Raw genomic sequence first — 15,851 nt, forward strand, 5'->3', positions numbered from 1 at the left:
CAGCAAGTGGCAAAAAAAACTATAAGAAAATGTGTTTTGGCAAATTGGGGGAATATTGCACTTTACAATTTTCATAAAGCTTTAAACAAAAATATTTATATTCAATGTTTGAATTGTTTTTTGTATTTATGTAATTTTAAATGATCATTTATGCATTTATCTATCTTAAACAAAGCTGTTTTCCTTAGAAGTTAATAAAAGTTGACATTTTGAAGATGTTTTTTTTTCCCCCACAGGACACAATATTTTTTTCATTATTTGACCACCAGATGGCGATACTCTGTCAGACTGGATATGTCACCCTCAAGTGACCCTTTATGACCTGCAGACCTTTACTCCATATCATCATTAATGTTGTCCTCTGTCACAGGTCAGACTCCAACCTGGATCCTTGTTTGTACAAGACAGCAATAACTGAACACTCTTCAACCATAAATCCCATTTTATGTGGAACATTTTTTTTCCCCCTCAAGGTTTTTGGAAAAACATATTACTTCATATTTGTACTGTATGAGTTTAAGGTGTCACAAGGGAGCTGGTGACAGGTTTTCCACAATTTGCTGAGCTGCTGGGTTGCTAACCCTAATCCAAATTGCCTCAACTTGCAGCAAAAGCAAGTATCATAAACCCATGACATGAGGATTTACAAGGTGTAAAAATTAGATTTTTTTTCTGCATTTCAGCAACACAGAACAGGCTGGAGCTCACTATAGGACAGCAAAACATCATCAACAGAGATACACTGAATTAAGCAATATTTTCTTTTTGCAACTAAGGGTGCAGGCAACAACCCTCCCATCTGTGACGAAGAATCACTCTGGGTTGAAGAATTAGCCGTCATAGCCCTAGGACCAGCTGTCTCTCACTGGGAAACCTCACAGCACTCTGAGAGACATTTGATTTGATCTGTCAAAAAAAGTCAGACGGGATACGGTGTGACGTGCTGATGAACTGAGCAGTGCTGCCAGTGCCTATCCAGTCCGACACTGATTTGACCAGACAAACCTTGTTTACTCCTCATTTAGCCATTACTTCAGCCCACTGAGTCTACATCCTTTTGCTGCATACAACTGTTAATAACATTGTTTTGCAATTATGCAAATATTTCTAGGATTAAGTGCTCATCTTGGATTACGTATAAAGGGACATTTACATTTTCATCTATTATAAGTGCAGAGTATATTTGTGTGAAGTACTGATGCAGTGATAATATACTTTTCATCTTTTAGAGTAACATGTAAGGACAGTACAAATCGCTATGATGCACTTGCAGGAATCAGGATTAGATATTAAGATATCCAGCTCTAATCTTCAATTTTAAGATATGATACCATCATGATAGAATAAATGACATTTATTCCTATGTACAGTGACTCAAAAGTCTATATACAACTGCATATAAGAGAGACAATGAGGTGATAACAAGAAAAGGTTTTTGTGGGTTTAATTTATTAGTCCATTAATGAAAACCCTCCAGCACATGATGTAGTTGGCTGGAGAACTGAGAGCCAAAAAGAGCCAGTGAGATGTAAATTTAGTCACATATTTATTACATAAATATATAGTAAAATAGACCAGCGACAATTACCATAAAAATATCTTCCTTTAAAACCCTGACCATAAACAAAGATTTGAAAATCACACATCGACATTTACAAACACGCTGATTGTCTGGACCTGTCAAAAGCAGCCCACCACAAAAACCTGACATCACACCACCCACTGGACTCATGTTGGGAGGAGGTAAAGAGGGGGGTGGTGGGTGCTCGGGAACAACCGGGTAATGGGTAATCACAGGGAGGACAGGTCCAGGTGAGAAGAGGTTCGGTGTGATGAAGGTGTGGGTGGTGTGAGAGGAGATCACAGTAGATATTCGGAGGTTTCCTGCGCATGTGTGTGTTTATTGAAAGACAAGACAGTGTGTATTTATTTAGCCCAGAGCGCTGCCTAAAGCTTGATCGTATGTCCTTGCATGTTTGTTTGCCCCTGTGCTTCGTGGAAATGAATCCTAAATATTGTTCCTTTGCTTTGCATGCCTGTGACAGTGACGTCAACTGAGAGTTAAACAATAACAATAATTAGAATAAAAATAATATTTTCAGATACTTCTTACTGTCTGGTTCAACCTGCACCAGATACCAGGATGCTGGGGTTTGTAGTATCAGGGCAATTAATAGTATCCTGTACGTTGTCAGTAAACTGAATACACTTTTAAATACTTTAAACTACTCTTTGTATTACCCTGAAAATATATAACTATCTGGCACCTTTGGATAGAGCTCTACACTTAGTACAGTGAATGGCCATGTGTTTCCCTGTGTACTGTGTCCTCTGTTCACTGCAGGAGACTTCAGCCTAGGATGTACCTGCAAACTCTGTTATACAGTGCAAGCACAATGACTTATTTTACTACAGATTCCCATCTGGATTTGTATTCCCTTTGGCTTCTTATGCTCTCTAGAAATCTCCATTTAGCATGTCCTGATCTCGGACCACGATATGTACAAACCTAGACATTGTAGTCACTCACTGGCTCACAAAATTCAGTACAGGAAGAATGTTTAAAATACAACCTCTCCGAATGGCAAGCAATCATCTCAGTGACTTAAAAGGTGGTTAATAAAATGGCGTTTGGTAAGTGCAAAGTAACAAAAATTTTAAGTTGGCCCCCTGGGGATGTCACACCCTTTCTGGAAAGCTTTATAAGAAAAAAACATAATACAACGAGTATTAATTGTATGGGGGGAAATGCTTGTTGGGCTGTGGGGGATTTTTCATTGCAATACTGCCAGTGGCACTGTATTCAGTTCTCTGTCTACATCCACATTCAATACAAAGCATGTAAAACCAAAGATGGCACAGTGCTGCTGCTGGTGGCCAGAGGAACTATTAAAGCAATACTACTGCATTAAACAGTATTCTCCTTTACATGCATTCTGTGACCAGTGGCAGCACTGAGCTTACTGCTGCTGGGCAGCACTCGATATTACATTGTTTGTGTTGACTTCAAAAGAAGACCTTTTTTCTCTGTCAAAGTAATTCTCTATTTTTATTATTTGAACATAGATAAGAAGATTAGCTTTCTTCCCATAAATAATTTTATTAAGCACTGAGTGGCTGAAATGTCCGGGTTTCAGGAGATGCCCTTGCAGGACCGTGCTACCTACAATGAAGTCTAGTGACAAACTCTGCTTCAATCTCTTGCACGTTGTCATTCCCAGATGTCTCCAGAGATAATGTAATTGCCTTGATTATAGTTTGCATGGAGAGCTGTGACAACAGGTTGATAGGCTTTCAACATAACTAACAAAAACACCTCAAATCCTCTCTTTGGCACCTTCCGGCTAACCCTGACCCTGATAGGATCAGACCCTGAGTGTCTGCAGAACACATCATAGTTTTCCCAGCAGCCTCTGCAGTCACAGTGAAGCAAGCAACTCTTGAAGGAGTGATACAAAAGTAAGAAAAGTAGTTGTATTAGCTGTTGTTGTTTGTGGTTTATAGCTCATTTGCATGTTTATTATTTTTTTGTAAGTTTTGTGAAACATCTACTGCTGGTTTGAAGTCATGAAGTTATAATATGTGTTTCCATAGTCACAAATATATGGAGCAGGCTGAACAGGAACCTTGAGAGAATCCAAGAAAAACTGACAATAAAAATTTCAAAAGAAACAAGAAGTCAAAACGTAACCCAGAGAGACCTCCACAGATTCTGAGGTTGACTTCAATATGCTTCTATTGGCCAAACTTGGCGATGGATCTAAAAGTGTTTAAATGCAAAGTTCAGGCATTAAAACTGGCACCGTTACGTTAAATCAAGACAAAGTAAACTCCTGCACACTGTCAATGCTCGCACTCTGTTAATAATAAAGGTCAAATAAAGGTTTCTTTGCCCTCACATCACTGTTGACTTTTTCTTGATTTACCATCATGTTCTCCGATGCACCTGTTTTGTTTCTATACAGGTGTGTAAAAAAAATCTTTTTCATTTTGAGCCTCCCATATATCTCATCTCAATAAGACAGTGGATTGTAAAATAGTGAATACAGACACATAGACAGTTCATAGACATTTGTACAACATAGCCCCATCTAGAAATAAAATCTGACATGGAAACATCAACCAGCACCAACTGCTGCATACAAGACAGAACTTGTTGCGTCCACCAGGTATCTGCTTTTTAGCGAATCATCGGCTGTTGAAGACACCACTTTGAAGCATAGTGTGTTTTTGCTAAAAGTTTTGAAGAACATACTTTAAGCATGCTAAGCTTTCTGTACATGCAACACTGAGTCCTTTCAGTTGTAAACAATGTGAGCAAAAAGGTGGCACAGTAAAGATGTTCCCAGTGGACATGAAGCCTTAAAGAGGAGTTTGTAGGTGATTTGCTGGTGCTGTATAAAGTGGCTTGGACCTGCTACAGACTGGAAAACGGTTCATAAATTGATCCCTTTCTTTAGGTTTCAAAGTTAGCTGAGTAGAGAGCATTTCCTCTGGTTTTGCATACAACAGTGGGCTTTTGTACGGTATGTGCCAAGAGAGCTGAGTGTATATGCTCGGAGGATGTTTGAAAGAACACAGGACAAGGGAGACAAGAGCAGATGGTAGAGAGAGGACGGAAAGCACCCTTTGAGGCCGCTTTATCAAACCTGAGCAGTTCTGAACCAATTCAAAACCTTTTTTTCAACCTGACAAACATTGCATATTTTTCTCATAGATCTCCTCAAACTACCATACAATTCGCACAATTTATCCAATCTCTGATCTATATCTCTGATTGATAAACTATAAATAGATGAGCAAATTTGCATACATTCTTAGCTGTCTAGGCATGTGATTTCCCACCCGTTTACAAAAATATCCCCATGACTATAAATCTCCTTTCTGAGCAGCACAAAACAACTCGCAATACCACCTATAAGTGCTCTTAGTTCTGTCTCGGGATTTGGTGTACTAGGTAATGGTCTCAAATCAGGACAGTGTCCGATCAAAGCTATTCATAAAGTCTAGTGGCCAGATTGTAGTTCAGAGCAGTGAATGGAGCTCCATGTGCCAACGGATAAGGGACGGGGTGAGGTGGTGTAGTGTTAGCTCATGATTTATACATCTCTCTATTTATACTCCATTAACACACGAGGGATGGGTGTGAAACAGTATGTTAACCGTCACAATTTAAAAATCAAACAGTCTAAACACGTATCTAAATGTTTCAAAGATTTGATGAAGACAGTGTTGATGGTATGCCCAGTAAGCAGATTTGGCAATTGTTCAGCTCATGGGCGGATAAATTCTCTACTAATTCTTTTGTTGTGGTAATGTTCCCCAAAAGGGGATCTCTACTTGGATTTAGTCATTTAATATTGTGCATTGCGATAACCTAAAAATCACTCTTGGGAGTCCTCAACTGCTACCAACCAGCACACTAATTCACTCTTTACCAGAGATTCGACTGCAGCATGCATTTTCTAAACGCAGGCCTTCATAATAAATCCTCTAGTGCCCTATGAAACATGCTGTGGAACAATACCACAGAGGAGGAGGGATACAAAAGCAATCAATAAGGCCATCATTTGGAAAAGAGAAACAAAATAGCAAAGCCTTGAACTGTAGCCGTGGCAGTAATCTGCTCTGTTCTGCGAGTAACAGTCTGGCTTCTGTTTGTGGGAATCGTTGCAGCTTTTCTTTTGAAATATTACCCACTCTTGCAATTCAGTCTTTATCTCCTACAAGCTCACCACTCCCACATATAAATGGTTCCCAAGACCCCCTGCTTTTTTAACTCTCTGTTAGCCTGCTGAACACAATATTAGTTACATTCTTCAAAGGAAATAATACAAGTCTATGGCAGGACTCTGTTTTACAGACTTCTGTCATGTACCGCGGCCTAAAAAGGTGCTTTTGAGGGTTCGGGAGGGAAAACAAAGCAGGTTGATCAGATATCAGCACCACAGACCATCATCATCATTATAGCAAAGCGTTCACACACTTGCACACACAGAACAGTTCTCTCACATGAACATGGACACTGACAATCACATGCACACCTATATACATGCACAGCCTTGGTTTTAGCCATGCCAATCTTTCAGCACATCACAAAGTTAAACAGTAAGCCCACTGAAATAGAACAGGCCTGTGGACGGAGGAACACAGCCAGTTCCTCTGCCCCCCAAAGGGTGGATGGAGCCCGGCTTGGATGGGAGCCATGTACTGCTGTATTTACACCATTAGCCAACTGGGTGAGGGAGGGCTGGATATTGCTCCTGGCACTTTGACCGTAAAGGGAGAAAGTGCAAAGACTTGACTATTAGTGACACTAAGGGGTGCACACTCTGGTACGTGTTTATGAGAAAAGTTTGAATGCGATTAATTTAGGATTTTGAAATAAAAATAGGCTGACCTGAATAATAAAAAAAAGACAAAAACATTCTTGTGTGTTTTCATTGTACTATGGAAGCCCATTTCCACCAGGGGACAAAAAGATGCAGAGTTAGGGATTATAATAGTAAAACGTTTGGCTTTTTAAGTATAAAATATAGAGATAGCATGTGATCATTTTGACACATTAAGTTAAAATTATGTCGTAATAAGTCGAATTTGGAAACAAGTATCAAATTTACCATGAGAATGTTTTATTTGGGTCATTCCTAACATTTCATTTTCAACGCTGAGACACTGCCTCCTGTGACCCACATTATGTGATTTGGGGATTTCTATGAGATCAACTCTTTCTCCCTCGTCAATTTCCTGTTTTAATCTCATCACTCTCCTTTATCTTTACTTTTCTACTCTGTTCTGTAAGTCCAAATACTTTTCTATTTTCAAAACGATTTTGGCATTAGGGGCTAGCCTAGCCTACAAGCTTAACCTCTCACCACCCACACGCTAAGGCCGTCTTGCTAACTGTTCCACATTCACATATGAGGTGTCTCTTCTAGAGGGACGTGTCGATCAGTTAAAACAACTCTGCCAATGTCACCTTTTTCCTTATCCGAAATGAGGCTCTAAGATTGTAAAGCCCCTTGATGCAAATTTGTGGTTGGTGATATTGACTTTTCCTGGTGGGAATGGGGTTCCATACAGTGCCAAACACAACTCCCAAACATCCCCAACAGACAAACACAACACTCTTCCACCTCCACACATGAAGAAATCGGTTTTTATCTAGGATTAAGAAAGCAACGGGGGCATGATTCTTTGTGGCGGAAGTAGACTTAGGATCCAAATCCTTGGACGTCTACACCTTTTCAAATATGACACTTGACCAGGAAGGAACACAGAACAGAAAAAAGGTACACTGCTGATTGTAAATTGAGAGGACAAAAAAAAGATGAGCTAACAATGGTTTTTCATCTAAGGTTCATCATCATTTATTAGAAAATGTTCTTTTACCTGAGAGAATCCTTCAATAGCTTCCTTTACCCAATCACAAAAAGTGGTCTGTGTTTATGTGTGTACGTGTGAGCGTGTGTGTCTGGAGCGGATGCTCTCACGGGTGGGCGCATTTTAAAAGCAATCAAGAGATTATTATTTTCCCACAAATGTACAAATAAGATCTGATGAGACAAGAAATACGACAAAAGGTTCACTCACTTATTGCACTTCATTAAAAATAATTGTAAACTTTATAATTAGTCATTTGTCTTTGCCTAAAGGCTGCAACACAGTTTATTTTCGGGTTAAACTAATTTAAAAAACATTAAATTGTGGAAAAGGCAACTGGCTTGGGTGTAATTTATAGTCTTTTTTTTGTCACAATTATTACCACCAAAGATTCGGGGGTTGGGCAATTCAAAGTGCTTTTTAGTTAAGTGCTCTAGTACAACTAATGGTCAGGGAAGGTTGTAGACGTTCATCTACAGTGGGGTGAGATTTTTCAAATCTTTTGCTCACGTCACAAAAGCAGAGGTAATGGGTTAAGTAAACTTGCTTATGCTACGTACATCCCACTGATTGACATCAACCACCCGGAATACTCTTTAACGTTACATTTACTTGGTCGCAGGATAGAAGAATTAATGCTTCACACACATATTGCAGAAGGTTTGAATTTAGGGGCTTTTGGAATTTGAGGCTCTGTAGCCTTAATGATCAACCCACCAAACAATGAGAGCATCGCATCAATTAGACATTAGTAGTACCCAAATGTCCAAACAACACACAGATACATACACACACACACACACCACTTTCTAAACAGTTTACAAAAAACAGCACATCTCGTAGAATCCTTATTCTCCACAACATCCCCAGTACCCCTCCTACTTGTTTTTTGAGACCGAAACCAGCCAGTAGGCTGGGCTAAAGGCCAGCTCATCTGGGCAGTCCTGACCCTCGCCCACACAAAGTGGCAAGGGTCTTTAGGCCACAAAGAACATCTGGAATTCAAGCCAGGCCGAATTTGATTTCAGAAGCATGACTGGCTCGTTGTTGTAACATTGAGCTGTCTTTTGAAGGGAGCTGGAGGGAAATTGCATAGACATCTTGCTACTTGCATGTCTTCACAAACTCTACATTTGGCATGGGGGGGGGGGAACCAAACACAACCATAAAACCAAAAAAACATCACAGACAATCTCCACCCTTGTCCAATGTGTCAACATGTGAGAATAAACCAGGATTATAATATAGGAGGGATGGGCTTGGAATCCGCATAAAAGCCAGCCTTGAAACCCTCACATTGCTCATTGTGGTCTGGCAGATGCAATTTGCTTGACTTGGGGGTGTCATTAAAGACCAAAATTACTTTCAGCTTTAACAAGACAGAGCCGAAAAGAAATCTGGTACTCGGTTCAAATTGTCATCATCGTCTAAGACTCCATTTACACTTCACTGACACGTCATGTGTCTTAGGCGTGTGAGATAACTATTGGATCACAAAAAAAAGTTGTGTAAATGTGTCCAAGAAGCATTCGAGATGGATTGAAGTCTAATTGCTTAAACCAGCTCTGGCATTCTAGCTAGATGTTGAAAAGGTGTAAATCCAGAAGTAATTTACTCCTCTTAAGTGTAACTTCATCAGTATGTTATCTGTGGAAGCCATCTATACCTCTATAGCTTGTCCCCTGTGATAACAGTGTCTTAAGGTACGCTGCTGTTCAGTTTCCAAACTTTTGGGATCTTGCCAATGGAGGCGCACATATGTGGCTTAGTGTAAACGAAAGTATCGTACATTGCATCTGGATTTTATCCGCCATACATCACACTTGAAATGACAAATGTAAACAGGGTCTCTACCGGTCCCTGTTGTTAACTGGTCCAGGTTTATGCTCAATCATGACCACCTTATCTCAACTGAGCCTGCAGGATTTTTAGGCTGGCTTCTAGGAGGCAATGGGATGGCAGACAAATGGGGGAAATCCATTATGGACTTTTCCAACTATGACGTGGGTGTGTTGCAGCCAAGTTAGCTGACATTCATGCCAAATAATAACTCGCTTACGTTCTATTTACATCTCCCACTCCCACCTCCCACTTTATCCAACCAAACAGGCTCACAGCCCTCCTGACCTTTAGCCAATGTGGCTGCTGGCAACACTCACGTCAACAGTTTGGAATAACTGAGTATGATTCCATAGATGGACACACACACTATAGGCATTCATGTGTGGCATCTCATGATGTTGTGAGAATATGGAGGTGTACGAATCTATCTCTTTGCAAACAAGAAGAGGCACAGGGTTTATGATTAATGTCACGGGGCACTTCTGAATATGGATCAGCATGCACATGTGAGAGAGAGTGCACACATACAAATGTAATTACACATTAATTTGTTTTTTTTTTTTCTCTTACATGACAGTGGGATGGAGCGGTTAACTTTGTTGCAATAAATCTTGAGTGTTGTACGTTTTTGTATTTACATCCTTGGTTATGGCCAAAATAAAATGTAAATGAAATAAAAATAAAATCAAAACAGAAAAACATACAATAATACATAACATAGTATTGCACCTTGCAGATGGGCAATATATTCTCAGTTTTGTTGGTTGTTTGTAACGTCTATGTGACACCACTATCCTTTCTGCTGGTGTGTGGAAGTTAGGTTGTGGGTGCCGGGCTCAGGTCCAGCCCCCTCCTGTCAGCTACATTCAATACCATAAAACACTCAGCCATTACAAAAGTCATAATCCCTCAGTCTCTGGGCCATTCACATTTTGAGTTTACTGTCTATAGACTGTGCCTTTAAGTTGGAGAAGTGCTCACATTAGCAGATGATCTCTAACGTCTCACAACATTTTCTCACGTTTGTGTTGCATCTCCCGTCACCCGATAACCAAATCAATAAGATAGAGAGCACAAAAGCTTGAGGGAAGAGTCCTTTTGTAACTTCTACTGATGCGTACACACAAGCACATATTATCTTAACATATACATTTTTTTTTAATCTATATATGCATCTGAACTTTCACATGTGCCTGCAAAATATGACTCCTCCCAAGTTCCTTTGAGTTTTGTGTTGTGTGAGGTATGACAAGATTGTTTCAGTTTTTTTTTTTTTTTTGTATTTTCAGTTTATGTTGCATTATTTTTCCTGTTTAGGTATTTTTTTTTCTCCAAAGTTGTATTTCATAAAAAAGAAACAAAATATAAAAAAGAAATTCCTGTTTTGTTGGTTGTAAATTCCTCCTGATAAAAGGGGACGGACAGCTGGACAGACACACAGACAAACAGATCAGTTGGCTTATCAACACAAACTATAGATGTGAAAAAGAAGTGAAATATTTTCTATGTTACACTGCACGCATGGTCAAAAAGTGACTACAGCTGTTTGTTTTTTTTCCATTTTTACACAGAGCAGTTTAAGCGTCAAAAAACAAACAGAAAAATAAGAAAACAATGATAAAATGAAAAAAATCTCCAATCATTTTGTTCAGGAGTCTTTTTTTTAAAAAGTCATCTCTTTTCATTTTTGTTTTATGGATTTATAATCATTTCATATATCTTTTTTTTCTTAATCTAAATCAGACTCAGAAGGTAAAGCAGCATTATAACCCCTTCTGTCACACACACATACCCAGTCAGCTCACGAGAACAAAGGACATCAATAGGTTTTTTTTTTCTCTTTTTCAGTTCTTTTACAAAGATGTGTTGGAATTCCAAACCTGCATCTCTGGAATGTGGGATCCCTTTCCGATCCTCACCATATGAAAGTTGGAGGTTATCCTTTTGGAGGGAGCTGAAGGGAGACATTTGGGGTTGTCAGCTGGCATGGGAGTGGGGACTCATATGGGGTTGTTTTAGTTGGGGACTGAAGGGGAGACCGTACATATTCCTACATCGCCATCTCCCCTTCCTCCGAGTGTTTGTTAACATCTGTCTGTACAACCGGCCATATCACCCTCTCTCACCCATGTCAATGATGGCAGTGAGGGTTGAGGCCCTCAGCTTTTTGTTTCCTGTCCCATGCTTTCTTCTTCTCTCACATCTTCACATTCTCGCGTTCAAGTCTCTCGTTCCCATCGCTGATGCTCTGCAGTTCACATTCATCCGGTGACGCCACTCTAAAGGGCAGTTATGGCCAGCCTTGTCTCACAAGGCAGAGGCCTGGATCCCATTTGATTTGTCATTGATTCTGGGCCAAACTGGGGGAATCTTACTCCACAGTGAGTGGGAACGATAGGTAGTGTTCCTAGGGAAGAGGAGAGGGGGAGAGAGGATGATGATGGAAGGGAGGCTGTTTGAAGGAGGGCTCTGAATTTGAAACGTCACTGGGCTGACACTGCAATAGGAAGGATGATGGAAAATTTGTACTACAGGGAGAATGAGTAAGTGCTACACAGCCCCTCCTTTGCAGGTATCTCTCTCCACCCCTGGTTGGGTCGATTGAGGGCTGAGGGTCATGTGCTGTTGGTCTAATACTGACAACGGGACAGGTTTGGGACTGAGCCCACTGCGACTGCCAGCCTCTGTTACACAGAGCAGCCAAAACTCCAAAACTGACCTGTTTTACACAGAGCAGAAGGGAAACTAATTGGTAATCCAACAACAGGTGTAGATTAAACTTTGATGAGTAGTGGACCGAAGTGAGGACTGCTGCAGTAGTGCAAAAACTCCACTCCAACACCAGCCTGGCTGGGTGGGGGCTAATATAATGGTCTGTCAGACCTAGGCTCCTAAAGGGGGAACTGTCAGGGGCTAGAGAAGGACAGGGCAGAGTAGGTGATGTTTCTCAGAAAGTGGTAATGATGCCTGTGGAGGGGGTTCTTCTGGGACCAGACTCCCCCATTGTGCCCAAAGGTGGCATTCCAGGTCCTCTGTTCTCCCTCTTCCTAGCATTGCTCCAGACATTGAAGAAGTGAGGCATGACCATCTGTGACGATTACCCATGATTCCTGCCACAAGTTACTTTGCTTAGGTACTTCTGAGGGGTGCAGATTACCCATCCTGTACAAGTGCCCAGTATGAACTACTGGTTGGCTCCGAATATAAAACAGATTTTCTTAGTCTCTCTTCCATTCTCTTCCTGTAAGAGTGGTAAACCCAGTTAAACTTGGCTCGGCCCCAGAATTGGAATGAACAGAGTGGGCTTTTATAATCAAATCAACATTCTTGAATGGTCATTTGGCTAGTACGCTATGATATCTGCCATGGACATCTGCAGTGAGATATTACTGTTATAGTGGTGAGCATTGGTAAAGTGCAGGACACTAAAATAGCTTTTGAGTTGCCTCTTTATTTTGTTTGAGAACATTCCACCTCTTTACGTCTAATGCACTGTCCATGCATGACACAAAAGCTTATTTCTATGATCAAGATCCAATGGCAGGCATCATAAGTGTACTGTGGAAGATTGCCATGATGCAGAAAGAAGATGCCCTTTCTGTGCATGCTAATTCAATGGATGTGGCCACCACGGGTTTTCAGTTACTCTCCGTTATCTATCCTCTTGCTACTTTCGTAGATGGGTGTCAGCTGTGCTGCACATCCACACAGTCCTTCGTCACTTCAGTGAGTCGATTTCTGTTTTGACAGAAAGAAGGTAAATCCAAATCTCAAAAGATGACACTTGGTCCCATATAACAAAAAGAGATAACCCGAATGTAATGGGTACCATTCCCTGGAGTCGGTACGACCTTCCAGGGGGATGGCTGGCCCTCCTGTCTTCAGTGGTATTTCATTTCAACCAAGTGATAGCACTGAGAGTGTGTGTGTGTGTGCTGTGAGTGTTTTGTCTATCCAAGTGTGCACCTACAAAAAAGTATGCACACTTGTGTGTTAATCTACACATGCGCCAACTTGAATGGTGTATGTCTGTGTGTAGGCTGTGGGCAGCTGCCCTGTGTCCACAGAGGTGAGGTAGTGCCTGACACCACAGGGGCAGTATTGCTGCCCCAGCCTGGGGGTGTGTCCACTTTGAGGTAAATGGTAGCCTTCTTGGCATTTGCCTGCTCTCAGTGACGCCCATGGTAAAAAAAAGGCAAATGTGTATGGAAGCCTGGAGGGGCCACACTGAGCTGAGTCCGTGAGGAGAGGACTCTGTACAAACCCTGCAGGTTAGGGCTGTATATCAACACTGCCGCACAGTGCATACAGTAAAATGAGGCATTCACGTTACTTTGAGGTGATGTGTGTTTTCATGTTTGTGTGTGTGTGTGTGTGTGTGTAAGGGAGAGAGAGATAGAGAGAGGCTGAGAGAGAGAGAGAGAGCGAGAGAGAGAGAGGGAGGGAGGGAGGGAGGGAGGGAGGGAGAGAGAGAGAGAAAGTGTGTGTGTGTGTGTGTGTGTGTGTGTCTAAGATGAGCTTTGCTGTCTTGCTGGTGGTTGCTGCTATTCAAAACCTCCTCAGAGGCTGCCTGTGGGAGATTTACTTCTGACCCCTGGCTCTGAATCTACAGTCCACCTATTAAATCTTGCTTCCTCTCTCTCTCTCCTCGCTCCTCCCTTCTCTTCGCTTCTAAGTAACTCTCTTCCTCCTCTCCTCCTTTCTTTCATTCTTTCCTTCAATGCAGTAACTCCTCAGAGAGAAGGGCTTAATTGTCATTCATAAGACGGTAGCTGCTGGCACAAGCAGTACGGGCAATGACTAGGCAAATCTGCTCATATGTGTGTCTGTGTGCGTGTGTGTGTATGTCACAGGAGCCGGTCCAATGACACAAATGAAGGTAGATATGGAGCCATGGTCTGCACATTTTTCAAAGGTAGACAACACAATTTCATAAAACTGGAGTAGCCTTATATAAATATAGCACCGGTTTCACTGGGATCTAAGAAGAAGAAGCTCCAAAAAATGCTGTAACGGCTCAGATTGAGTTGAGGAATTGATAATGAGCTAGGTCTGGTATCTCTGCTTTACTACAGCTATTATATACCAGAGTAATGCTTAAAGCATCTGCTGAATTTCACTGTGCAGTGTTCGCTGATTGTGTGTTTGCATGAATGTGAGCAATAATATGTCACTAATGTCCATATTTTCTAAATTACTGCCTTAACAGTTATTCAAAAATAATACTGAGAGGTGCTGGCCAGCATGAAAGCTGGAAGCATGGGCTTCAAAACGTGTAGATCTGTGACCGCTAAAAAGAACCAGAGAGGGGGAACGGACCCCTGCAAAGAGCGCTGCTCTGAGGAACTGAGGTGGAACAGGCTGTGGCTGTGTCGGTGTGTGTGTTGTGTGTTGTGTGTATCTGTGTATGTGTCTTGGCAAATGGCTACAACTCTTACTAGATAAGACATCATGCTCAGACAGAAGGGCCCCCACACGGATTTTAAAACAGGGGTAAGGAAAAGGAGGAGAAAAAGGTGGAGGAGAGGGTGTTTAAAAAACAAAATCCTCAGTTTGCGTGACTCTCCTGTTGCTGGTGTGTTGTTTCTGTTATTGTTGGTTCCAGTTTTTAAACCACATACTGTAAATGTGATGTCGGAGAAATGCAGATTCCTGACAAGAGGACTCTCCCTCCATCCTTCCCCTATAAGAATGATGGCCCTTCCCATCTCCCGGTTTGCCCCAACTTCCTCATCCCTTTGCGTGGTGGCAAATGTATTTCACACTTCCTGGTCCTCGAAGACCTCCAGGAAGAGCGGGGGGAAGAGTTCGTTGGGACACTCCACCTTCATGTGAAGGAAGCGGCTGGCGTGGCAAGCCCCGATCATCCGCAGGTCTGTCACCTTCATGAGGAGCTTCGGCCAGAAGTGGGGAATGTTGTGCTTGCGGTAGTTGATGTAGTGCTCAAACGCCAGCAGGTAGGTCTCCTGGCACTTCTCGATCTTGTCCATGGAGGTCAGGCCAGAACGGTCTGGTGACAGGAAGAGTGGAAGGGGGGGAAAAGACGGGAAAAGGTAAGCGGGCACATTTAGAAAAGAGGGGGAGGAAAAATATATGGAGAATGAGTAAAGGACAGAAGGAAAGGTAGAAGAAGAAGAGAGGGAGGAAGAAAGGAAGGAAGATGAAAAAATTAGTGAATAAACAACAATAAACATTGTGGCAGGAAACTGTGACCGTCAGTCAGCTCAGTGAACACTTTCATGTGTTATTATGGACAGTTAATATAATTGTACTGTCATCACTAGGATGCAGCTTCAAATTCACTTATCATGTCTGAACCCATTATCAAATCTATTTTGCTTTCATCATTTCTAATTAACAAATTTAACAAATGTTATAAATCATTGAATATAGAGATAAAACTGGAGGATTTAACGGATATAAGTATTTGACAGCTGTGAGGGGAAATATACTACATTTCTGAGTGGTAACTGAATTATTGTTCACAATGACAACATACATAGTAGATCTGAGATGTAACAAAGGCCTAGTCACACCAGAAAGTAGCACAACGAAATGAATGGCACATCTTCAAGATATATGTGGTTTTAGAAGTTTGGTGACGTAGTGAGTACTCGCAGGGCTAG

At 41.5% G+C, this 15,851-nt stretch overlaps 1 protein-coding gene across 1 annotated transcript in view; it reads right to left on the reverse strand.

Annotated features, from left to right (window-relative positions):
- Positions 1-1,430: 1,430 nt before the first annotated feature.
- Positions 1,431-15,851, reverse strand: part of LOC127373613 (thyroid hormone receptor alpha-B-like) — a 116,803-nt gene continuing 102,382 nt past the window's right edge. Inside the window, 1 exon segment of the mRNA XM_051418244.1 lies at positions 1,431-15,235. Within this exon segment, the coding sequence (XP_051274204.1) occupies positions 14,985-15,235 (251 nt within the window). The 3' untranslated portion in view covers positions 1,431-14,984.

Source organism: Dicentrarchus labrax, unplaced genomic scaffold (genome assembly GCF_905237075.1).
Source record: "Dicentrarchus labrax unplaced genomic scaffold, dlabrax2021, whole genome shotgun sequence".
NCBI classification, from domain to species: Eukaryota; Metazoa; Chordata; class Actinopteri; family Moronidae; genus Dicentrarchus; species Dicentrarchus labrax.